Source organism: Gymnoscopelus braueri (genome assembly GCF_963280865.1).
Source record: "Gymnoscopelus braueri genome assembly, chromosome: 22".
Classification (NCBI taxonomy): Eukaryota; Metazoa; Chordata; class Actinopteri; order Myctophiformes; family Myctophidae; genus Gymnoscopelus; species Gymnoscopelus braueri.
Window position 1 is genome coordinate 23,576,282 of NC_137624.1, and position 27,613 is coordinate 23,603,894.

The 27,613-nt window shown below is 42.3% G+C and overlaps 1 protein-coding gene across 1 annotated transcript in view; it reads left to right on the forward strand.

Moving 5' to 3' along the window:
- Window positions 1-23,776: 23,776 nt before the first annotated feature.
- The window catches only part of LOC308079098 (bone morphogenetic protein receptor type-1B-like), a 32,322-nt gene continuing 28,485 nt past the window's right edge, over window positions 23,777-27,613 (forward strand). Inside the window, exon 1 of the mRNA XM_080420449.1 lies at window positions 23,777-23,906. Within this exon, the coding sequence (XP_080276575.1) occupies window positions 23,819-23,906 (88 nt within the window). The 5' untranslated portion in view covers window positions 23,777-23,818. The remainder of the gene's footprint in view (window positions 23,907-27,613) is intronic.

A 27,613-nucleotide genomic window follows, 5' to 3' on the forward strand; every position in this document is an offset into this window, starting at 1 on the left:
GAGAGCTATTTCACTTCCCTGCATTAAGTTGCATATAGATGACATGAGATAATGTTGACAATTAACATAGTGGTTTGGCTAGTTTGACTACACAATAAAATCCTGGAACCCTCACAAGGACCCCCCGGACCCCACTTTAACCCCTGGCATACAGTATGGTACTGTATGGTTTTGACAGATCAGACCATAATTATTAGACCACTTAGACAAATCTCCACTCACTCTGCTGAGCTGCAGCTTGTATGACTTGTCCACTAAATCCCTGTCTGTGAAGGGTTTTCTACTCTGTTTCTTAGTGCTGCCGCCTTGATCTTTATCTGCCATTTGACATCATGGTCAGATTGTTGTGTTTAGGATTGTCTCACATGCTACAGTAGTAAATTGTATAGTAGCCCATTGCAGCAATAGGCCCCAAGAGGCTGCTTTGCAGTGATTATAGAACAGTTTTTTTGGCTCGCCTTGTTTTAAAGTAATTCAAAAGGTTTTTGAAAAACCCTGCACATACCGTACGCAGGACTGCCGCGTGAACCCAAAGGAGCGCTCCTCTCTCTGTGCGTTCATAGGAAAAATGTAATGGTGAACATGAATATTGTAAACACGCCGTTGGTGCAGTGATACTGATGATGCATGCGGTCCAGGTGTGTGTGTTTTTTGGCATTGAATGTGCCTCAGCCAATCGGAGTCAATCATCGGAACTATAAGCGATTTGAGATTTTAGGCCTATTCACGTCCTATAATGTACTATCCCCGACAAAATGTGCATTTTGTTTGCAGATATTCTTGCTTAATTACTATCGCTACAACCCTGATATAACAGTGAATGAGACCTATCATTATCAGATTTAAAAGGGCTGTTTAATTGTCTTGCTGGTTAACCATGGGAGAGAGCAGGACCCGTTGGAGGTGGAGACACACTAATGAGACACTCTTGCCAACAAGTTTCCATTCTTCACAGCCAACATCCCCAGTCAAGAGGGCATGAAAACAAATAGAACACAATTATTTACGGAACTTCACCCCTTTTCCATGGAGTTAGATGTATTTATTGGTCTGTTCTGACGCCAGGCATCTTTCTTTACGCCCAATTCACTCAGCGCTAGCGATTTTCTTCCCTAAACGGGTGGGTAGAAAACATCTGAAACATGCACATCACCTTCGTGTGTACGCCTAGTCCACTCCACGCCTAGTTCAGAATCAGACCACAGCGAGCTTCTGGTTGGTTGCCGCTTTGTGAGGAACTTTCCTTAATACCGCTTTTTTTTTGGCGCTGCCTCCTGCCACAGCGAGGCGCCTCGCCATAGACGATGCATGGAACGCCTCTTTCTCAGAATGCGGATGGGAGTGGAATACCGCTGTTGGTGTGAATTCAGCATTACATTGTCGTCATTACAACAAAGAGGTGATGTTTGATAAGTTTACTTAACTTTATTTGTTTATTTAGACGGGACACTGCATATTAATGAACAATACATATCAATTTAATACACCAGATTTACCAAATATGCTAATTTACATCGGCAGTCCCCACAAAAAAACACTTACAAACAGAAACAGGCAGACAATGGAGTACATTAAATGACATTACACAGGGAAAACGGAGCATAATACATACATATAAGAACAGAGGTCTGCCTGACGTTTCTTCCAGTTAAGAGGGAGTTTTTCGTTGCCACTGTCGCAAAATTGCTTGCTCAGGGTGGGATGTCGGGTCTCTTCTCTACATGTAAAGTGTCTTGAGACAACTTGTTGTGATTTGACACTTTAATAAAATTGAAATTGAAAAAAGAGGTACGAAAAGGGTACAAAAAGTGCAAATCTATTTAAGACTAAGACTAACACCATTTTTACTTGGCTCATGTATTTTTGCACTAAGAAAATGGCAGTGTTTTAGAGGGCAATACGTATTTGTATACTAAAGTGAATTGTGTATAAAGTGCAGTATTATTTTCAAGTAGTACAGGATACGTTGTCAAATAAAGTGCATGATTGATTATGAATGGTCGCAGGTTTGGTTATCAAGTAATAATTTTTACCCGCTTAGCGAAAGCTGCGGGTCTATGAAGAGGCAGACCTACGACTCATCATTCGACAAATTTGCATTCGACAGATTCATTTGCATTCGACAGATTTGTTCGACAGATTTGCGTCATTGGCTGTCGTTTAAGCCAATGGGATACTTTCCCATACTCTTAACGGGCGGCCTCGTCCTCCCAAGCTATGGGACTATGCAGTCCTCCGAGCGCTAGCCGAATTTGGCTAATAGTTAGCTTGTATGATGTTACTAACTAACTGTTTTTAGCCAAGCGCGCTAATGTCCGCTCCCCATTAGTTATCGACGCAATTCGCGTTATTACTCTCGTAATTTTCATGTATTGTACATCCCAAAATAAAATGTATTAACCATGTTATGGTGCTGTAATGACTTTATATTTTCTCAACATAATACTGTCTTTCACACGGGCCTTGGAAAAGAGGATCACTTCCGCCATTTTCTTCTTCGCTGGTCTAAACAATGACACGGTTGCCAGATTTTGAGAGAAAAATAAGCAACCAGGTCAATGAAAACAAGCCCAAAGACTTAAGTGACTATTAGGCTACATGAGCACTTTAAACCTATATGCATCGGCTATTTGATAATAGACGACTTGGCAATAGCCGATCTACAAGCTCACAACAAAATAATAACAAATAACAAGCAACTACCTACATTTACAAGCAACTTCACAGAAAACAAGGCCGCTTGTAATACACATGGCAACACTAGTACGAGTACTTTTCCCACCACTGTTGCTGTTTTTAACATGACTGCCCTGTTTACAAATGAATGAATACACACTACAACCAAGGTTACTGTAGCAACATTTTTCATGTAAGGTATGTCGCTAAAATCAGCTGCATTTTATCAGAAAAAAAGCAGATCTACAAGCTCACAACGCATCGCCGCCTTGTGAGCTTGTAGATCTGCTATTTTTTATTATGACGTTTTATTGAATACTTCATTTACAAAAGACATTAATGAAACCAAATGGACCCATTTGAGTTTTTCTTTCATGTAAGCCAGTAGTGAAAAGGGCAAACTTGCAGTTATGCATTACAACTCAAGCCTAGCTGTTTCAAACAGTGAAATCAAAAGACAAGTTGTGAGCTTCACTTTTATAAAGGGTTAGGGTTACATTGCAGTATTGATACTTTTACTTAAGTAAAACATTACAGTACTTTTTCCACCACTGTTGATGTTTTTAACATGACTGCCCTTACGCTACCTGTATTCTATGGACTCACTTCGTTTATTGTGAAAATAGTTTCTTTCTTTCATACATAAATGAATACTAACTGGTCACCACCGGTCTTTTGTCCAGGAACAATGCATACAACACTATCAACCAGTCCTCCTGGGTGTGTGTGTGTGTGTGTGTCTTCATTTTTGTTGTTCATACATTTCTAAGTGAAACACTGTAGTTTTGACTTGGGTAAGGGTAGGCTACATTATGAAGTAACTATATCAGCTGGTGAAAATAGCAGATCTGTGAGATTGTAGATCAATTATTTTCACTATCAATGATATTGTACACACACACACACACACACACACACACACACACACACACACACACACACACACACACACACACACACACACACACACACACACACACACACACACACACACACACTTTATATTGGTAGCCAACCAATGAACCTCTGTGGAGTTATTTTTGTTGCATTCGAATGGCTGAGATTTTATTTTAATGACAACTTTTACATTTTGTGCTGCAGATTGGGGCAAAAATAGCCTGCCGCAAGCGGGTATATTATGACTTTGTCATTTCTTGTTTTAGATTGTACTGAATTTCAGAAGTTCAGTGAAGGATGGAAAAGTAGGACAATCTCTTATGGCCAATGGAAGGTTATTCCATGTCGAACAACCCGGTACTGAAAGGACATTTTGTCCGAATGTAGTTCGCCTGTGCTGCACTTCTCGTGAGTCTAGCTGTGAGAGGTCTAGATTAGATGAGATTAGGTTTCATGATACTTTGATTGTGTATTGATGGTGATGACTAAACAAAAAGTTTGAAATAGGTTTTATTATTTTATGGTTGTCTCATTATATTTTGAGAGATTTCTTTTATTTTAGGGAATTAAGAGTAACTGTCATGTCAATCGGAATACGTAATATGTTTATTGGCTAATAACATACTGTACAAGGAATCTAACTTGGTACATTGCTCTCACACAGAAATAAATCTTAATAGAAAAATGTATAAAATATGAGAGTAAAATGAGTAATAATAGTCTGGAGTAAACTTGAGATGAACTAAAGGACTACTGTTTACTGGGCTCTTCAGAGACAACATAAATGGAAACAGACAAAATAAGAAGTAATGCGATTCACACCAGTATTATCAGTCTGGTAAGCATTTCACTGAGGTCAGATGTAGACACATTAAATCAACAACAGGCATATGGATGAATCAAGATAGTGTGTCTCAAAGCTAAACAATGATCTAAATTGAAAAGTTTGCATGACACTCTTCCTTTGCATTATGAATTCATAGCAGCACAATGGAGCCTGTGTAACAAGAGTTGCCATGCCGGCAACGGGTGTGAAGCAATCTGATAACACCCACAGAAGATTTATAGCCGTCTCTATGGATTTATTGTTGTTTTATTGGCTCGTTTATCTGCAGTACCTTTCTCTGCAGCTCTGGAAAGGCCTGCGGCTCCACACCCACTTCCCTCCGCCCCACCTTGCCTTGATTGACACATAGCCCTGGTATCTGAGAGTATGTATGACAAACAGTTTGAGGCACTTTCTCTTTTGTGTGTAGACAAATATGCACAATTTACATGCAAATTGTCAGTGATAAATTAAACACCTATGTCATACGATGGTGGGGTGTGGGGAAAACAGACAATCTACAAGCTCACAAGTTCACAATGTGTCGCAGTGCGACATGATGTGAGCTTGTAGATCTGCACATTTTTGCCATTTTTGTTTTGAAAAACTTTTTTTTAAATGTTTCTCCTATAATGACATGGCCAAAACAGGGCGCTAGTTGAAAGTGGTTAATAGTATATCATACATTAACTTGATAAAAACATATTAACCAACAGAGTGATAAATGAGAGCATCTGGTGTACCAATTTTGCCATTTTTAGCATTAAAAGTCAAACTTGACTGCATCCTGGAGTACAGTGATATAGTATTCAACGTGCGTGAGTCTCTGTCCTCTGGGCTTTTGTGCTTTTCAAGACGGGACGATCAAATCAGAGTGATCCAATTACAGCGAGAAACATGTGATTGATTAGCCGTTCTTCAGGTAATCGGATGAAATCAGTCAACAGTGGGTTGTGATGGACAGACAGCGCATTCTTCATGTGGTAGCACGCAGGACCACGACCAGGTCAGAGGGTTTTAGGGTCACCAATTTCACCGTAGATGTAGAAACACAATAGTTCATGAACTTGTTAAAGATCGAAGGAGTCTTCTCTTGTGTCAATTCTAACAGGTGTGGTAGGTATAGGTGGCAGGCCCCGATCCAGTCTTCTATATGTTGATGCTCATCCACATGTTAACAGTAATTAACTGACTGGGGAAAGCATCTGTGTCATTTTAGATTTATTTGGCTATTCAAAAATAGCAGATATACAAGCTCAAGATATACAAGCTCACGATCTTTCAAACATAGCGTGGCACCGAGTGCCGTGCTATGTTTGAAAGATCGTGAAAATTTGTGCAAATCTTTGAATAAATATTTTTTAAAGCAAACATCTGTAAAATATTTTGATCCAGGGACCCCCAGAAGCAAATATTTAAGTTACAAATGTTTGCCAGGCCTTGCTTGCTTCTAGCAACTACTGCATTGGTTCTCAAAGTGGGGTCCGGGGACCCCCATGGGTCCATGGGGGTCCGGGGACCCCCATGGGTCCATGGGGGGGTACCAGTGGGTCTCCCCATCAAAACTAGTTAATATGGCGTCACAATAACTTTATCCACTTTTTATACTTTGGCTATTCAAAAATAGCAGATATACAAGCTCATAGCATGGCACAGAGTGCCTCGCTATGAGCTTGAAGATCTGCTATTTTTGAAAAATGCTGGCACAAAAATATTTTTTGAGACAAGGGGTCCGCAACCAAAAAAAACCCATCATTTTGGGGTCCTTGACATGAAAAAGTTTAAGAACCACTGAACTATTGTACATTGAATTCACCAGATGTTATCAGTAGGCGGAGATCTCAGATCATCTGGCAAAGCAAGACTAATTTATCTCTGAAAGGGTACATTTTTACCCATATGGGTCCACACACTACACAAAGGAACACCCTCAGTATTTGACTGTGTTTAGATCTGGAAGGCTATAGTTATATCCTTGCCAGTCGATGGCTCAGTCTGATCAATCAGCTGCCAAGGACTAATAAATGTCAAAACTGAGGCCCAAAGGGATGTTTGGACTTTTAAGAGGATATCGTTGCTGTCGGGCAAAAAAACTCTTATCTCCATATTTTCAGCGTCACACACGCATCAAAAGTAGCAGATCTGCAAGCTTGAAACGCGTCGCGATTTGAATCCTGAAAAGTAACAGTTTTGGACAGCCGATCGGTTGGTTTCCACCTGACAGAGACTATATGAAAAAATAATAAACCTATAAATTGCATATTGTCACGCTCATGTCTTGTTTTTTTAACGAACCTTTTGGCCGCAAAGCTCGTCGGGAACGGGACTCGAACCCGCGATGCACTGTCAGGCTACATTGAAGTCTCCCAAATCTCTACCAGTGATCTAAGACACAACGCCAGCTTGGGCAGGGGAGATGTTGTCAGTCAGTAGTGTTCCTACCCAGACACAGGGGTTGACATTTCTCAATAGAAGAGCAGTGAGACCATCTCCAACCACAACATTTTATTCCTTGAAATAAGTTCTGGGGTTTGCAGCTTTAACCACTTTAACCCTATATACATCCTTTACCGGTGTCCCCCAGGGTTCTGTATTTGGTCCTCTCCTCCCCCCCCCCCCCCCTGTACACCAAATCTCTAGCTGAAAATAGTCCTCACAACACGTTATCTTGTAGATAGTGCTATTTTTGCAGTTTTTTTTGCCTATTATGACATGCCCAGAATATGGATGCTAGCTAGGGTTCACGTGGTTAAAGAAGAATGCCAATTGTAGCTTATTCTTTTCTATTCCTAGAAGAACAAACAAACTAGGATTACATTTTACAAAAGTTAACTCAATCCAGACAGTCTGTTCCCCGGGAGTTTGGTATTGAAAACTATCATCTCATCTCTGTGGTCGTATATATCTATGTGAATGATGCCGGGTCGTCGTTTCGGCGGGCCGCCTGGTGTTGTGTTCCTCGCTGTCAGCAGTGTGGGGACTGCTGCCCACAGTGATGCGTCTCTTACAGTAAGTGAAGGAGTGATGTTTCAGAGACGGAGAGCATTTCCAGTACTTATCGACTGCTTGCGAGGCGGCCGGGGACGCTGCTGCATTCAGATACATTAGCAGGAGAGAGAGAGCGAGAGAGAGAGAGGCTTGACCGGCGTGTCAGAGGAGTGGGGGAGTGGCGGGCGGGAGTGAGGAAGTGAAGAGGGCAAGAGTAAAGACATCACCCAGCTTATAGTCAGACACGGAGGCATCGATCGAAGCCCCCATCGCCCTCCATGCTGCTTCCTGTGTTTTCATTGTGTGATCATTGGAAAAGAGCAAACAACCATGTCAGGGGAAAGGCTACTGATAGCTCCATATGTAATGCACTCAGATCCCCAGGGAGACGGGCTAACATGCATCATCACAGGGATGAATTATGTCTGGATGTCACTGAATGAAGCTGTTAGTGTATGCAGCAGTATACAGTATGATGGAACGCGAGCAGTATGGTTTCTGAGAACACACTCGGAATGCACTTCCATCAACATTGTACTGTATTATTATTCATGACACACACACACACACACACACACACACACACACACACACACACACACACACACACACACACACACACACACACACACACACACACACACACACACACACACACCGTAAAATCCTCAGTGTCCATTTAACTCTGAAAGTGTACAAAGGACGTGTAATGGTTGCAGTTATACACTCTTGGAGTTGCAGAACCGAAGTTACAGAACTGTAAGGGTCTATTTGCTTCCAAACTATCATTTAGCTGGGGACCTCCGCAAGGACCCCTGAGGGTCTCCGGACCGCACATTGAGAACCAGTGGAATAGCTCACTTAGATTCAGATGTCAATGTCCCTCACTCCATTTATAACCGTCGCTTTATCTTCTGGAACAGCTTTACACTGCTAATGATGGGAGCTTGTAGGAGAAATAATTGTACCCACTTTTTACACCTATAAACCTCTGATGTGACAATAAAGATGAAGTTGAAGTTAACCACTTAAACCCTTAGTTGACCAGTGTCCCCAAGGGGTCTATACTTGGCCCCCTCATTTTCTCCCTGTGTACACCAAATCTCTTCTACCATCTCACAACGCTTCATGTTGCGACTTTTTTTTTTTTAATGATAATATTATCTTACATTCATATAGCACCTCTCAAGAAACCCAAGGACACTTTACACTGAAACAAAGAAAACAAACAAACAAGTACTCTAACTAAACAAAATAAAACTAGCGGTAAAAGGCCTTGGGGAACAGATGCCGTTTCAGGGCTGACTTAAATGTGTTTGAAGGCTCTCTCGCCAAACGTTGGCACGCTGGTGCAGGGTGTGGAGGGAAGACCTGTGTCAGAGGACCGCAGGTTCTGGATGATAAAGAGAAACACCTTGTTGGACATCAGTGATTACAATTCTTGTACTTTTCATGCCACTGCACATGAATTATGTCCAAAGTGCTCCATAATTTCAGACGGATGTGAAACGATAAAACAAACTATTGTTCATCACATGTGGCCCACTATTCCCTCCTCAGACAGTCCATCACAAACATAAAATTCCTTATTCTCAAGCTTCTATGAAATGATTTTTCTATGCACAGCTCAGCAGCCGTTTATCCCAGAAATATATTGGGAATAAGATCAATCCATGTCCTGCCGAAGGAAAGTAACCTGCAGGTTGGTGCCTTCCTGGCATGGTTTCCTCTGCCATCGTGGTGTGAATTTGTGTGTGAATGGGGGAACGTAATGCACATTGTAAAGTCCTTTTGGAGAAAGGCGCTATAGAAATGCACCATTTACCGTTTATTTTAACATTTATTAGTCATGCCAGAGAATAGCTGCTTGTTTTTCCACCATGTGTCCATTGTGCAGAATTAAAATGGACATAAAGTAAGGGAGAGTGTCAGACAGACAGACATACATACTGTACAGACAGATTGAGAAACAGAGTTGTAAAACAGCTTGTGTTTTCCGCTAAGTCACGTGTTGCTGCTGGGGCTCGACCCAAACTGCTGGAGTGTTTCTCATAATTAAGGAAAAAGGCGTCTGATTGACAAATGAGCTCTGGGTCAGCCAAGCCGGCTAAAGACAGGGTTTCCCTGCCAAGACTTCAAGGCCCCTGGCCTTCCCATCAGCCACCGGAGCAGATGGTTTAACAGTCAAACATTCCTAGAGGGAAACGGGGAAGTCTCACCTGCTTTTGCAGCGAGAATAAAAATAGGACAAAGGAATTATCTGGCATTTCCCAACCTTACCTCAATCAACCATAATCTCATTACCAGACTTATGATAGGAGAAAGGGTAGCTGATTCCTATGTCAAAGGGGGGAGGGGGGGCATGAGGATGAGTTCTACTTGTGTGGCCTGTTGGTTGAATTGTGTCTCTGATACCTACTACTATTGTCTCCTTTTTTGTGAATTTGTACTTGAGTTTCCCTGAGGAATGTAAGCACAGCTGCTCTTCTTAAAATAGTTATCCAAGAAAATCAGGGACCTTGGTCAAGGCTAGGTATTGCTGCTGGAACTTTCCCAACAATAGACACTACAAGAATACCAGATCTAGAATACCCGTCACTGTAGCTTCATAACATTCTCAAACTTGCAACAGCTCAGATTCTTCCTCACCAGTGATCTCCTTTGTGAGCAGCGCAGCAGCAGCCTCTTGTTGTATTTGTTCAGTGTACTCAAAATGCAAGTGTATGGATCCTCAGTCTGTGGTATTTCGAGGCACAGCTGCTGCCAAAATATGTCAGTGGTGCTTGGAAGTCAAGGTCAAGTTCCTGCAGAAATACTGAGCAATACAGAAAACATGGACAAGTAGAGCTGGTTAGTCTTTGTTGGTTTGCACTTGATTAAAGCCTTGAAGCAAACCCAATTGCATTGTGACACAGTGATGCAAACATAGACACAAAACATAGACACAAAAACTTGACCCGTGTGTGTGTGTGTGTGTGTGTGTGTGTGTGTGTGTGTGTGTGTGTGTGTGTGTGTGTGTGTGTGTGTGTGTGTGTGTGTGTGTGTGTGTGTGTGTGTGTGTGTGTGTGTGTGTGTGTGTGTGTGCGCGCGAAGTATCCATCTAGGCACCTCACAGTGTGTTATGGTTATTGTATAATTTGTATACCTGTATCTTTTATGAATACAATCTTGAATCTCCTCTTTAGAACCTTCACTGACACTAGTGGCTGGTGTAAGGAACAACCGGTTGTGACACCTCATTGCATGTTAATTACATGACAGTCGGTCACATGCACTTGAAGAACTGAAAATAATTTCACCTTTTCTCTTTTTGCCCTAACTGGTTGTCTCACTCAGTGAGTGTCTCATCCTTAGCCTGTCAATATTTGACCTATTTGGTCTCATTTGAATGCATTTCACAGTCACTGAAAGGTAAGCACCTTTATTGTTTCTCCTGTTGTGACTGACACTAAAGTTGAGGTTAGATGTTTGGGCTGTTTGGAGTAGCTGAAGTTGAAGGTCTATGTCGAGGAATTCTGTATTAGTCAGTTGAGGCAAACAGAGTTGATATCATGGGAGTAGTACATTGAGCACTCAGTGGCTTTCTGAGGACGGCAAGTAGAAAGCATACATCCATTCCCCGACCATGACTCCAAAACCTCACATTCTCACATCCGTCTGTAGACACACAGAGGAGCAAGTCAAGCGAATGCAGGTGTGTACCGTTAAAATGTTGCTGAGGAGACACAAGCGCACATGTGGTCAAGGGGCCGAGGTGTATGTGTATCACTGCAGCCTGTACACCACTAACACAACCAAACAAAAGAGCTTTCAGCACTACAGCCAAGGGAGGGGTGCGGGTGCACATGGAAAATATGCAGCAAGGGAGTCTCATTTCACTTTCCCTCTAGACTCCCTCTCAATCAAAATCATACAGGCAGGTATTACAGTTCTATCTTGGCCCGGAGGGTGTGGACCAGGCCCTTTTACACAGTAAAATCCTCCAGTTTTAATTTGAGTGTAACCAAATCGACCTGTAATGGACCAGTTGTATTGATTAGGCTTCACTTCTGTTCATTTTGCTGGATTCCACATATTAAAAAAAGCCTGGTTGGTCAGCTGTTAAGTGAAAGGGAGTATTTACTGGTCCCTGGGGGAAGGGATATTTACTTTTCTGCATTTACCCAGCAGATACTCAGATGGCTCATTTGAGTGCCTGATAATGTTTAAGTGACTTGCTCATGTGCAGTTCAACATGCAACCACAATCGCCAGAGATTTTTGCTGTTGTATGTTTCTGCAAACCACGGACACAGCAGGCACTCCGTCAGTGGTGGGCTTGAGCCCTGAGGGGTGCGCCCGGGCGAGGAGCTAGCTGAGTGAGTTCATACCAATAGACAGAGAATCGTAAATTATACATTCTCACTTACTTATAATGTACTCTACATGAACCCTGGCATCCCTATTCTCTGGTGAACATTCTGCAAAAATTGCAGATCTACAAGCTTTGTAACACATTGTGTGCTTGTTGATTGGCTATTTTCGGCAAAGAAATTTGGTCTAGAGGGACAAAAGGGAGCAGACCACGTATAGAGCCCTGGGGGACCCGGATAACTATAGGACTTGTGGACTATGTGGTTAAACAATCTAGGATTTAGTCGACATAGTCCGCATCTGCGAACATTGACATGCAACGCTGGTTCTGTCCACGCGTTTTGGCTTGTCTCCTAACATGATCGTCTGGACGAAACCAGGATGTGTGGTGCAGAGGGATGCTGAAATCCCAGGTCCTGTCTGAACAGAGAGCAGACTATGTTTGGGAGGCCATGCGTAACAGATGACCCTATACCTTCAGTGCTGGGCCACAGAAGCTGCTTGCCCTCATTATGGTTGATAGGAATACTAGAACGCTCGCCCCAAAACACACTCGCCCCAGTCAAATCCGGCGAACCTCGGAACGGTCGGACCCACCAGGTATTTCTGGGGAGGGGGGGGGGGATGATTAGTTGACCTAACTCGAACGGCGCTGAAGCGGTGGACTTCAGACTGCGCACCTCCTTCGTTGTAACTGTTTTTTGCCTATCTGCGTCATGTGGGACGATTGGCTAAGATTGACATCCTGATTGGCTAAGATTGACATCTAAAGTTTGCAGGAGTGGCTTGTTTTGAACAAAATGCCGCAAATCATGAACGCAGCGTCTGATTGCGGTGAAACTTTCCACGCACATTCACACTATGTTGAGGAACAAATGCCACCCTTTTAACATTGGCCTGTTGTAGCGCCACCAGCAGGTCAAATTTAGCAAAACTCATTTTTAGAACAAAATGCCTCAAATCATGAATGCAGTGTCCAATTGCCGTGCACGGCCTGGGAATAAATGCCACCCTTTTCACATTGGCCTATTATAGCGCCACCAGGAGGCCAAAATAACCTACCTGACCTGGTGGAGACCTGTGCTCCAAGGAGCACTTTTTCTAATTTAAATCTCAAGACCGATTCAGAGCTACGCAGCTGAATCTGTCGGCACCGTGTAGAGTTGTTATTAGGAATGAAAACAAAGGCTCACCACCGGAAGAGGAGGGCTGAAGGAGAGTCTTTTTTTTTGCCGATGGGTTCCCAAATTGCTTAAAGTGTGCTCTTCCTTTTCATACGTTTGTCTTCACCCGTAACTGCTTGTATTTTATGCTGCTGTGATTTAATGAATACTTTATTTTAACCATTATGTATGGTAGAGTAAGTAATATAACTACCACAACTGCAGTGGTTGGAGGTGGTGTCCCTACTCATCCATTGAGGAATTTAGAACCTGGTGTTGAGTTTTAGGACACCTAACGTAGTACTGCCTGAAGCCCATCAGCGCAATATCTCCCCAAGCAGGGATTCCCTCTTGGAAGAGCAGTAATAATTTGCAGCTTATAACATGTTACAGTGTGTAAAGTAGCATGTTATTTTATAGATAAAAGCTGGTAAAGTTCAGTGTGCTAAAAATACTAAACTCATGCAGAAACATACAAAAAAAAGTGTTGCACTTAACAGGAAGCATTTCTCCCTTTTTCTAAAATGTCTAACTACCAGACTGTATATCATTTTGGTATAACTTCATTCATTCCAGGCTGTCCCTCATTACCTCAGGACCACACTGACCAGTTGATATTGTTTTTGACAGGTTTGACACAAACCACTGCGTCCATGTAGCAAACTCTTCATTGAACTCCTCCTGCACCCTGGCTTTGCTCATGCATTCCTGCACGCGCTCAGTGCACACACACAATTAGTGCTCGTTAAGGAGAGTGTGATATGGTAAATACACTGCCTTTTTCCCATAATTACAGCTTCTGTGAACCCAACAGCACCCAACTGTTCAGGGTGCCTCACTACACATCTAAGGCCTCATTTACAGTATAATTCATTGTACGACAGTGTTGCAAGCCACAAATGGACAATCTACAAGCTCAAAACGCGACGCATTGTGAACCAAGGTGATAATAACCGATATTTCCCACTGCCCACCACCCCATCACACCACACACACACACACACACACACACACACACACACACACACACACACACACACACACACACACACACACACACACACACACACACACACACACACTGCACTTTCACACATCTTCCATGACTTTGATCCTGTTATTTGCAACTTCTGAGTCCTCTCTGTCTGCTGGTTAATTAGCCGTTGTTACAATTTATCTCCTCAAAGAAACTAGGACACCAGATAAACAATGAGCCTAGTATCTGTCTAAATCCCATACAATCTAAATCACATTCACATTTTTAGAAAGCCTAATTGGAGCAGGAGACAGGTGGCTCTACTCTGTCGCATTCAGCCTCATTAGCGCCAATGCTGGCTCACACTAGGTGATCTCTCCCTCTCTCTCTTTTTTTTTTTGCAGTGTGAACACTGGAAGGAGGGCATGAACTTTTGAGGCACTCAGTCATGGGGAAGCTGTGGTCCCTCAGCCACTCACACTGGGCTCCAGTTTGTGTGACAAATATCAAGGCTATTTTTATAAGCGTAGTTTGCGTACACGCTTAGTAAAAGGGCATGTGTCATTAATGCCCATGTTACAGTCCAAATTTGCCTACAATGGTGCTTTAGTGAGTAATGCTTTTTAGAGAACCAAGTGCAATTAAGTGCATTTTTCTTTTAGATGGGTTCATTGGTGGATTTATTTATTGGATTCATTGTGCACATTCCACTTATTCTAATGTATCCTTCCTGTCTCTTAATATCGCATATATTTACAGTATACTGCATCTCAAAATCAGGCTAAACCAAAGGGACAAAAAATACAAGTAAGACTTATTTATTTTGTTGTATATAATTAAATATCAATGCTTTACTCATTGTTACTGTCTGTCTGTCTGTCTGTCTGTCTGTGTGCGTTTGCACGTTCGTGCGTGCGTGCGAGTTAAGGTACCAAGTCCCATAGGGATGTGTGTGTGTGTGTGTTGCACTCAGACACATTGCAACATAATACAACCAGGCAGGTGTGAGGGTCACCGCCGGTTTGTGGGCCAGTGTTGTGACCCCCGCTGTCTGATTGGTCTGACCGTCGGGGGAACCGCTTAATTAGACCCTTTGGTTTGCAGTGTCCACCCGACGCCGGCCAGCAGACAGTCAGGAACAATCCCTTCATTAAATGCTCCTGGTTGACTTGGCAAGAGGAGCCCTCGCTTTTCCAATTCCCTCCTGCGCAAAGGCCATGTTAAGAAAATCTCCTCAGATTTTTCACTTGTAATTGAGAGCACCTGTTCCCAGACGCAGTCCAAATATTTATTTACGCAGGGCTTGTCTGGGGTGCTTTTCTTTTAAAGCTAAAAATGACTATTTAAATTGTCTTTTCCCCCTGTCTAGAACTGCACTCCACTTTACTTGCCAAGTTTTCTATGGCAGGTTTGAAAACTGGAGGAATGTTCACAAGCACAGTGCTGATCGACAAATGCTGCATTTTTGAATCATGTGGAAGTACTAAACTTGTTTTGTTTTGTATTCTACATGCTATTGAACTTCTATTTCAATATGTCACTGACACCAGATCATTATAACTATTTCTCTATAAACACGTCAACAGTAATGATACAACCAAATAATAACTCATAATGTATAGGGCAAGTGGTGGATCAATCAAGCAAAGTGGTGTGTTGTGAGCTTGTAGAACGTCTATTTTCGTTTTTGTTGGGTGTAGAGGGAAAAAAAGAGGGAACCAAGTACAGAGCCAATTAATTGGTTCTTGTACTGATGCATTTACATACAGAATACTTAAGTTACAGTAATGCAGGTACTGCATGCAGTAGAGTCATATGTTTTCTTACAGTAAGGTGCACTTTGTTTTTATTTGTTGGACACCAAGCCATTTTTGGTAAAGTCTCGAAGTCTATAAATGAAGCATATACCTGTAGTGCAGTGCAGTGTAGTGTTCTCTTTCTCTTCTTGGTGACTGGATACCTGCTATGTCAGTAGATCTCTGTCTTTGCTATTATGTAAGGTGCCAGGGGAGAGTGATCACGTGGCAACTAGTGTGTGAATGGGAGCAGGTCTTTGAGGAAACTGAGGTATGGTTCCCTGGCACCTACTGGAGGTCTGCTGACATAAACAAGGGGGCCTTACATATCAGAGAACCAGCAAGAAGACCCAGCATGTGGAGGGCAGGCAGAGAGAGAGAGAAGGGGGGGAGGGGGTGGAGAGAGAAAGGGTGAAGGAAGGATGGAGGGACAAATACAGAGTGAGAGAGAGGGAGAGAGGAAGAGAGGGAAAGAGAAAGGGGGAGAGGGAGGGAGAAAGAGAGAGATGGAGGGAGAGAGAGAGAGAGAGAGAGAGAGAGCGAGATAAATTTGCTTAGTGCTGTTCTTGGCTTATGCAGGATGTGGACTTCTCCTTGGAAAATCAGAGAATGGTGCTCCAAACAAATGGCCAAACAGTGACACAGGAAATCCATCTCTTGTGTTGTGTGGCTGTTTTGTGTGTCCATGCATGGGTGAAACCCGAGATGCAGGTGTGTTTCAGGGGCAGGCTCACAGTGAAATCCAGAGTGTTCATTTAACTCTGAGAGTGTAAAAACATGAACTCTTGGAAGTCTATTTGTACATCCTCTGGGGTTAAATGAACACTAAGGATTTTGCTGGTCCAAAGAAAGGGCCTTGTGCCTAGCTAGAACAACAGCCATTCACTGAGCCTCAGTGGTACGCCTGATATGAAGAGATTACAACGTGTTTGTTTGTCTCGGATTCTTCCACTGATGCTAAGATTGCTAAGATTACCACAAAGAAGCTACACCTTTTGTCGTTTGTATTCTGACAGGTGCTTGGAGGAGGGTCCGGTGGCTTAAACCACGTGAGGATGAACATTTTACGAGGAAACATGAGAGCACCTGAGCCACTTGGGGAGCTTTCAACTAACCTGAGATCCCAGCTGACTGGTGTGATAGATCACAGCTGTTTTGTAGTAAACATAAGACCTAGCAGGTTGAAAAGTTCACTTTGTTTGAATAGAAATCACTGAACTTTTCTTCACAATAGTTGTACGTCTAACTGAAAGGGTTTTCCAAGATTTTCACACACACACACACACACACGCGCGCGCACGCACACACACACATACACTAAAAAAAGCAAACATTGCAGATCTACAAGTTAATAACGTGCCACGATCGACTATTTCTGGCCTTAGGATGAAGTAGGCTATATAGGGCTTTAAGTGATTAAGAAATAAATTAATGTTTATGGTGGAAGATAGAATTTCTCTCTTTATGCTTCAGACTGAAAAACTCTCCACCCCTCTACCTGTCTACGTTTTAAGAATCAATGCACCCCCCTACAGAGCAAATGGAGTAATAACCAAAAGGCAGGCAATGCCGGTCTTTTCTGACAGTACTACTCACACTAGATATACTCCTACCTCCACAATTCAACAACATGGCATTGTTTGTGTTGGGAGCGAGTGAGGCAAGTCTATTTTCTTAAAATATAAGGTCATAAATCAATTAGGAAGATTGTCTGGAGGCCGTAAAATGAACCTAGGCCTGTGTAGTTAAAATGCCCTCAGACGTAGCTATGTCATAACTTTCAGTAGTCTCGGCCACGCCAAAGACTCATTTCGCGTTTTACAGCTGCGCGGATCGCCCACTTGCTGCACCGCTGACACTACTTACACTGTAAGCGTATGAGGGGCTGAGTCACTGTCTCGCCCAGGCACTTCCTCTGGGCTCTGTAGAATGTGCTGCTCTCACCCAGATTACCACACTTTAACAAACAAACAAAAAAAGGTCAATTAAAATAAGTAATCCAAATTGAATTCGCTGACATATAGCTTGAGTCATACGAAGTGTACAGTACCTCAATGACCAATGTACTGTATGTGTGTACTTGATTTGTTTGACATGCTGATTAGAATAGTAGAATATTTTACACCATTGTGTATATTTAACCTCTTTCAACCTGGCGTCCCTTTTTGGGCTTGTCATTATATTTATTTTTATAGAGAGTATAGAGTAGGGAGACCCCAGTATAATGCAAAAATAGTTTTAATGTTTTCTTTTTTTTATAGCCAAAATAACAATTCTACAAGTGCATTGTGAGCTTGTAGACTGGCAATTTTTTTGAAAACCCTCTCTGGTCTTTTTATTCAGGTTATTATTTGTTTTCTGTGTGTTTTTGTAAGAAAGTTGAGATTAATGTTACGGAACCTGCCTGGCTTGGAGCTGTGTTGAGGTGAAATGTTTACGAGCATCACAAACATCATGACATTTACGACCTACTGTAACTCTGGCATTCAGCCCACAGGAAGTCTGCGGGACAGAGTCATTCAACACCCAACCTGCATCCAACTTAATTATTACCTATTACACTATACATCTTTATGCAAATATATAGGCAGCAAAGTCAAGTATGTGGATACACACGATGTACTACTTTCATTGTGCGGAACACAGGGTTTTAGCACCCAGGAAAGTCATGGCAGTTAATTTCTGTCAGAAAGGTCAGTTGATGAGTGACACGAAGACAGATGACACATACTATATATGGAATCATTTGGTAGAAAAATACTGTTAAATAAATTGACATCGAGTATTTATTTCCAGGTTTTTAACTTCTTATACCCTCTGTATTTAGTAAACTGGTACTTAGTTCACTGGGATCGGCTCTACACACCAAATCTCTTGGCTGAAAATAGCCGATCTACAAGTTCACAACGCGTCACAAATGCCACACGTTCACCCCAGAATAGAGATGCTAGTTAGAGTTTGAGTAGTATGAATAAAAAATGCAAAACAGACTTCTCAACTCTGATTCCAATCAGGCAAGATCGTTATTGACCTTCCGTTGTATTCATGTTAACATGACCTGGCTTTTGAAACTCTTAGCCTGGCCTCACTCCAAATTACAATCCGACGCTTGACCCTGGCTTGCACGCACGTCAGATTCTGATGGGTTTAAGCAGGATGATCATGCAAACCCTCCTTATCGTTTCTTGGGGGAGGAAGACTCTTCAAAGTCATTTGAGTGGTTTCTCCCTCTCAGTGTTCTCTTCTCAAGGTCTGTTTGGTGCAGACTGTAGACTCCTCATTAGCTGGAGTCTGACAGTTCTGTCAGGACAAAAATCTAAGTTCTTGTATTTTAAATTGGCATCAACAGCACAGTTTGTCTGACTGAAATATATGAAGACGTGTCCCCGTCTTCTGAGGCCTGTTCTGTGATTTACAATTATACTATCTCCAACATCAACTTGTTTCTCTTTTTTCCCCTCTGTATTTATCTAAAGCACCACAATACACGGGTAAATGCGTAACTCATAATCTGTCGTATAATGGTGTCAAGTGCCGAAAATAGCAGATCTGCAAACTCATTGTGCGCTTGTAGATTGGCTATTTTCGCACGACGAACAATCGTGCTTTACTGTTTTTTTGTAAAGGTTATTGAAGCATGTCAGTCCAGCTGTAGAATCGATGGGTTCTCATTATCTTCGCTCCACTTGTTTATTGCTGTTTGTTCGACATTTCAATCAAAAGATCTTTCTCATAATTTTCCACATATCTCCCCATTCTGAGAGAGGGAGAGGTGGCGTATTGGCAAGACAGACAGACGGACGGACGGAGTGACGGGGACAGAGAGGGAGAGACTCTTGCTGTGACTGTCTTTTTTGCTCCTCGTCAATGAAGTTTTTCTTCCCTCTTGCCGTTCTGTTTAGAGTTCAAAGCATCAGTCCCAGCAGAGTGGCTTGTCCCTCCTATTGTGTGAATCCTGCATATTCATCAGAGTGTTTCTTTCTCTGGGAGGACTGAGACGCTGCTGGGGGGGAGATGTGGAAGCTGTGGGAGAAATGCCCTTGAATGCAGGGGATCGTGTGGGATCTCACAATATGCAGTCATCCCAGAGATCGTGTGTGTGTGTGTGTGTGTGTGTGTGTGTGTGTGTGTGTGTGTGTGTGTGTGTGTGTGTGTGTGTGTGTGTGTGTGTGTGTGTGTGTGTGTGTGTGTGTGTGTGTGTGTGTGTGTGTGTGTGTGTGTGTGTGTGTGTGTGTGTGTGTGTGTGTGTGTGTTAATTTACAAAAAAATATACAGTATATGTATAATGATAATACAAAAATAAAACAGATCAATATGCCAGCTTATAAATATTTGCTAAATGTACAAATAATCAGCAAGTACTAAATTAGGTTTCAACTTAAGCATAGAATACAAATCACATTTGTTCTTATAGTATAATTAGTCCTATACATTACTGTTGTAAACATCAGTATCTACAAATCAATTATGGTTTGCTGATTATACTGTAATATCTTATGGCTTGTAATAAAAAGGAGCCTGAGAACGTTATGCGAAGTAAGATGTCATAATTTTTACAGTGAGAAATATAAAGTTGACTACTCAAAAGAGGGAAGAAACAAATCATTGTCTGGCTGGATGATCATGATGATGATGATGATGATGATGATGATGATTATGAAGATCAAGATTGATTATGATGTTGTTGATGATCACGATGTTAATGATGTCACACTTTCTCAACTGTTGCACCCTGATCGGACCGCTTGCAGCAGACAGCTGTGTTGCCACGGTTATAAACAGCTTTCCAAGATTCTATGATGGCTGGTTTAACTACTGAGCTGCTGAAAATCCCCTTAATTTCACAGAGCTGAGGGTCAGTGTGGCCAAGGGTGGAACATCGCTCATGACACGCATTCCACCGCTGCCCGTTGTAATTCCATCATCTGGGTTCCGCCACAGCGTTTTGTTTCACAGGTTAGCAGGGATCTTTCACAGACATCCAACCCATTCCTCTCCCTGCGTGATGAAAGGTGTTTTTGCTCACACAGGCCTCTTCTCAAACAGAAACATGACTCATTTCCATGACGTCTTGTAACTTGTAAAGTTTCTGATTACGTTTATCGTAATCAGTTGTGAGAGGGATCAACATCAACCATCTTGCTTAAATCTCATATTATTGCATGTTCTAAACGTTTGTTGACCAGCATTGTGTATTGATGATAAATCAAAAGAAGGGAAAAAACAGTGTTTTCTGTATCCATTTTGGGTGTTCAGTGGTTCTCAAACATTTTTGGGTCGCAGACTCGTAGATCGGCTATTTTCATTCACGTTTTTTTAAGTTTTCTGAATTTCTTTTTTATTTATAGAATTCTATTGAAACATTTTTAAATATATTTTTAATTTCTGAATATGTTTCTGTAAAAAAATGTGAAGAGAAAAATAAAAATGGATATAAAGTCGTAACTCATAAAAATGGGTCTGCAACCTAAATTTGTGTCCCGACCCGCTGTTTGGGAAACGGTGCTTTACACCACTGGAGCTCAGAAGGCTGGCTGCCCTGAGAAGGCAGACTGCTGCATGGCTTCACGCTGGGCGTTTGATGGAGCGCAGAAGGGTGTGTGAGGTGCACTGACCCATTCACATTTCTCCCCATGAACTCGTGCTCAATAATAAGTCTGACTTATTATTACGTATCGTCGCTGTCGGGTGGAAACCTTGCATGTCCAAAACCTTTCAGGAACTGGACAAACAAAACCTGTGTGTAACGATGGATCCAATGAAGTTTGGATCCATGTTAATACTTTTCAATTGGTTCAATATTTATAAAACCCACAGACAGACTTAACCACTTTCACTTTCAAACGTTTTTTTCAAAAATAGCAGATCTGCAAGCTGTGAGCTTGAAGATTGGCTGTTTTTAGCATGACGAAGTAGGAGATACAGATGGATAAAATCCATAGCAATGTGCAAATCAGCAGTGGTGTAAAGTAACTAAGTAAATTTACTCAAGTACTGTACTTAAGCAAATATTGTACTTTTAATCCACTACAATTATTTGAAACCTTTTAGTTACTGCTGTAGATGCTTTGTAGATTTTGATTATTATTACAAAACGTAACCCTATTTAGACTTTGGCTATTTGAAAATAGCCGATCTACAAGCTCACAATGTGAGCTTGTAGATCTGCTAGTTTCAAAAGATTTCCATACATTTGAAAACTTGAAACGGGACATTCTGCATAATGAGTACTTTCTACTTTTGGTACATTAAGTACATTTTGATACCAATACTTTTCTACTCAAGTACATTTTGAATTCCAGACTTCCTACTTGTAACAGAGTATTTCTACATTGCGGTATTGATGCTTTTACTTAAGTAAAAAAAAATTGAGTTATTTTTCCACCACTGCAAATCAGTAGTGACAGCCAAGGGGGGCTGGTGGTGGAAGACCAGAGGAGAGAAGAAGGGGGTTCTGGGAACTGTTGTTCCACCCAGGCAGTCGATCAGGCCTTCTGGGGAGTAACAGGTGCTGGGTGAAGGAGCCCATTTGGTGTCGTCTACTGTCAGGTTGTTGTTGTTTTTACCTCCCTGTTAAAGCTTTTAACACGGTCCAACTTTACTTTTGTTCTGCTTCTCGTTCTCGCACACCGCCCACCATTTGGAATGAGTGAAAACATGCGGCCAATCAACGCGTTCACAAATCTTCTCATATTCTCACAGGGACTTCATGTGTGAATTCAGTCATCTTTCGGCTGTTTGGTGTTTTGTGTGGGTGCCCTTGTAGACTTGATGTAATCTGGCTAATAGCTTAGTTAATCCTCTTAACTTGTAACCCACATGAGACTTTCACTGGCGGAATTTGTCCCATTGTCAAGTTTTTTGTGTGTGTGTGTGCGTGTGTGTGCGCGCGCTTGCATGTATGTGTATGTGTGTTTGCATGCACACATACGCACGCACATTAATTTGTCAAATATGCGTGTGCGCTTGCCTTCATGTGTCATTGTATTTGCACACAGGCATGTGTATTTGCATGCGCACACACAGACATTGTTTTGTCTGTGTGTGTGTGTGTGTGTGTGTGTGTTCTGGATTAGGGTGAGTGGAACTACGGCGGTGCCTGGAGGTGTGAGTTCTAATCACCTGACGTGTGATGGGCTGATCCCTGTTTGTAACTCTGGAGGCGTGTGTGTGTGTGTGTGTGTTTTCACTCTGCAACATGGCTGTTGAAGCATTCCGTAATGAGCTCCGACACAGCTGTCACACATAGACAGGCTTCACACAAGACAACGCACTCACGGTAGGTAGGATATATGCCTGTATCCCCTGCGTGTTTTAACATTGGCTGGCCTGGAGGCAGTTTGCCGCTGAACTTATACACGACGGTGTCGCACCCCAAAAACACCCGATCTCCAAGCTCAGAACATGTTGTTGTGAGATCTCTATTTTCGGCACGCAAAGCCGACGCACAACAAAGTAAATCAGGCTTTACATTTCTGTTCTCCCGACATGCTTTACTTTGTGTGCCACTGCCTGAGGTTCATAATGCTTTTCTCTGCGGTCTTTCACACCCCACCCAGACCCCCCCACAGCCTCACCCAGGACCCCCTACACCTACACCCACCCATGCCCCCTTCTCATCCCTGGTGCCCCTCTGCCACTCTCTGTCCTCCTTTCTGGTCATACTGTCTGTCTGTCTGTCTGTCTGTCTGTCTGTCTGTCTGTCTGTCTGTCTGTCTGTCTGTCTGTCTGTCTGTGCGCACACACATGCACATAAAGCTCAGCTGTTCTGTTGTTTGCCCCATGAAGTGGTCAGAGAGACAGGGTTGGCCAAATAGCACAGCGAGAGAGAGCAACTAAGTGACAACCTCCTCCCCCTTCTCTCTCTCTCTCCCCCCCCCCTTCTCTCTGTCTGTCTCTCTCCCAGGCTGTCAGTGTGGAGTAGGTCTGGAGGCTGCAGGGTGTGTGTGTGCGCTGTAGGGAGTTCCTGAGAGAGAGAGCGGCACAGAAAGACTAGAGCGCTCACTCACTCCCTCTCTACTCACTCACTCACGCCAATACACAGTCTCACGCCCCCTCTTTGCGCGGGTGTGTGTGTTTGCTGTGGGCAGCATCTCAGGGATTTTACCCGAAGGACAGGCAACTTGGACTATAGCGCTGGCAGGATGGTGGCGGTGTGGTGGCATCGCGACTTGGCCTGGCGGACCATCCTCCTGGTGACTGGACTGGCGTGGCTGAACCGTGGCACTGATGGTGAGTTTATCTGTCTGTCTGTCTGTCTGTCTGTCTCTGATGCCTCTGTCTGCACTCTCTTGTCTACGCTGTTATATCATATGTCACTACACTGCAAAATCCTCACAGTTGATTTAAAATGATACTCAGGATTTTTCCGTGTGTAAGAATGGTGACCTGTAATTAGTCATTTAGTTTTATTCAGTATACAATGACTAAAACGTAACATCAAACTAACTTGGAATTTACTATACTTTGTCGTTATCACATGTTTATACAGTACATTTTCCTTTAGCAACTGCTGTGGAGGGTTTCTGTATAGCATATCCAGTTGGACTTATTTCAAAAGTAATGTAGGTACTTAATGATGTATTAGAGTTGCATTTGTCCCACCTCCCAGGGCTTTTTAGAGTATAGAGCCATGTTTTCATGGAGTGGTTTGCAGGTTGAGCACGTCAGTAGTTGGGTGAGAAGTTGGTTTTGCTCGCTGTGCGGCTGGCTGTCTATTTTTTGCCCTCTGGTATTTATGATGGGCAAAAGCTATTATCATCTCCGCGGGGAGTAGCATGTGAGCATGTGTAAGTTCAACTGGCCTGTCCTCTGCCTGCTCCTCCCCCCACAGTTATGTTTTGAATTGTTTTAAGATAGACATCCAGTTGTCTTTTACAATGAAATGTCAACAGAGTCATTGGCCCATAATGTCTGATTTATACTTGGTTTGCGCACATTGTCGCACACCGAAAATAGCAGATCTACAAGCTCACAAAACATCGCAGCTCGCCACGTGTGAGTTTGTACATTGGTTATTTATGGTGCGAGACACAATGCGCAACCAATTATAAATCATACACTTTTTTAGATTTGGTTGTTGTTGTGAGAAGCTGAGCGATTTTTCTAATATAAATACTGTTCATAGCAGTGTGTCAAATCACCTTATCGTTTATCGTTATCATTTTATTTTCATTTTCAGTTTATGCAGAGTTCACACTTACTGTAACACTAACCTAAAACAAGAACGGTACATACCTCAAATACAAGACCAAGGCAACAACTAACCATAGAATCAGACTAATAGAAAAAATGAAAAGATGAAATAAGTAAATAAAAGAAAGAAGACAATACAAACATAAATCATCATCTTCCATGTGAATATGAAGATTTTGCCCCTTGAGCATCACTTGGATCCCAAAGTTACAAAGCCTCTTGATTTAGTTTCAGCATAGTCATCTCTAATATCCTCAACATCATGATCTGTCTCATGGTTGTTGTTTTCTTTTAGGATGTGCCAGTTTTATGAACAAAACAATAATTTCCTTTGTTTTTGACAGTCCAATTAGTTTTGCCATAAATAACAATGAACCTGTGGTTGTGGCAGTAGTGCTTGGTGCTGCTGGACGGATGGGCTTGACCTGAGCACAAGTGCTCAGTCGTCACACACTTGTTAAGAACACAGTTGGGCGTCAAGCTGTAAAACCAATCTCACAATCTGTTGGATGTTGTGAGTCCACACACACACACACACACACACACACACACACACACACACACACACACACACACACACACACACACACACACACACACACACACACAGATCTCTTTCAGATCAGATCAGTGTCTCTGATATGATAACTATTTTCCCTTAAACTGTGTTTACATTCTCCACACATCCTGATTCCACTGATTGTGCTGTGTTATAGCCCCATTTACACTAGCAGATCTGCAAGCTCACAGCGCGTCTCGAATGAGACGCGCTGTGAGCTTGCATATTTGCTATTTTCCAGCATAGGACGGTGAAGTGTAAATGAGGCTTTAGCCATCAGTCTACAGTGGATTTGAAGATGTTTCTCAGCTACCATTTCTAGTTGTTGTTTTGAGGGAGTGAAATGACAAGATCTTGAACACCTTCTGAAACCTCTGGTCAGGGCTGTGACGATCATGACATTTTACTTGATGATTAATTGTACCACAAATAATTGCGATTTAACGATTTAATTGTGTTTTGGCATTGAGAATTGGAACACACACCGCACACATTGCACACCGCAGATATGACAAATAAACCAAAAAAAAATTTAATACCTGAAACAGACAATCTACAAGTTCACAACGTTGTGAGCTTGTAGATCTGCTATTTCCGCATTAAAAAAAAGAAGTATGAACATTTTTCATACTGGATTATATCCGTTATGCAAAAATAATTGCGATTATCTCAAGTAATTGTGATCAGGTGATTATGTAATAATTGTGACTGGCCTACCTCTGATGCAATGATCTACTGTATTGTATTATGTCAAAAAGTGACTTACCTCAGTTTGGCCTCCCACGTTCTCACACCAAATAGTTGTGAACTTAGTAGACCTTGGATGTGGTCCTGAGAGTATTCCTTTAATATGGATGGTGGGTGATGATTCAGTTGAAGTATTCCTCTGTGAGCAAGCAGCAAGATCAGAGAACAATATGACACCAGGCAGTATCAGTATAGTTGAATATATATATATATATACAGTAGTAAGCCCACTTGTCACATTACGTGTCATAACAGATGTAGAAAATAACCGTAAGTAGCAGTGTATCATATGAAAAAGTACACGACAAAACAACAACTTTGATGTACTGCATACTTCATCTTGGAATGCTGTGTTGAGGTTTTGATATTCATGCACTATGGACCAAAAATTCCAAATACCTAAAGTGCATCGGGAATCAAGGCCAGCCTTGAAAGACCATTCAGTTGTTGGTGCAGGTCAGTTTTTCACAGTTTGTCTTGAAATACTTTGGTGGATGATGAATGTGGAGTCAGAGAATGTCTTCTGTGGGGACTGTGTCAACTAAAACTTCTTAACTTCTCATCCAGACTAAGGCCAGTGTGTTAGTCAGTACACATCATGCATACACAAGACTCTTGTAGTCAGATTGGCAGATTGACAAAATGAAATGCGTTGGGAGACACAAGGTCCCGTGCTTCATATTTTCTCCTATACTGTTCAAAGCACATCTTGCCGAGTCTTTGAAGAACTAGAAGCATTGAAAATGTGGACCGGCTCAAAGAAATGGAGCAAACTTCTTCAGTCCCACTGCTTCACTTCAATTCTGCCCAATGTCTCAGTCTACTGCCACATGAGTAATTTATACAGCATCGTATGACAATGTCCCACGTTGAAAATGACTGATCTACCAGCTCATAATGCGTCGCAAAGCAAACGCGATATGAGCTTGTAGATCCACTATTTTCAGCGCGAGGGCATACAGCGACGTATAAATCACACTTTAGCCTCCCCTTGAATTTTCTGCATCTTCTGTGCCCTGCATGGGACTGATCTTTCAAGGGTCTCCCTCCCAAATGGATAAAACACATGGGAGGCTGCTCATAAATCTAGAGAGTGTGGATAATTTACCACCTGTTTCTTTATGTTGATGGTGTGCAACTGAAAATAGAACCTCTCAGAGAGAGAGATTCACCAGCAATTTTTCTGTTTTCTTTGTAGAAGATAGAAAGACCATATACTGTAAGTCAAAGTCAAGCTGTCTGTCTTGCGTTGCTGTCTGTGCCGAGAAATGACAAGCCACTTCCTTCATATTGGCATTTTCTCCTACTTTGTCCCATGTTTGGTAGACAGAACTGCTGAGTGACTGTGAAATCTTAGTCTACTGGCGCCGTGGGCGATGATATGAGTACCTACCGCCAGTCAAGGAGAAAGCCTCGGCCACAATAAGCCATCACTTAA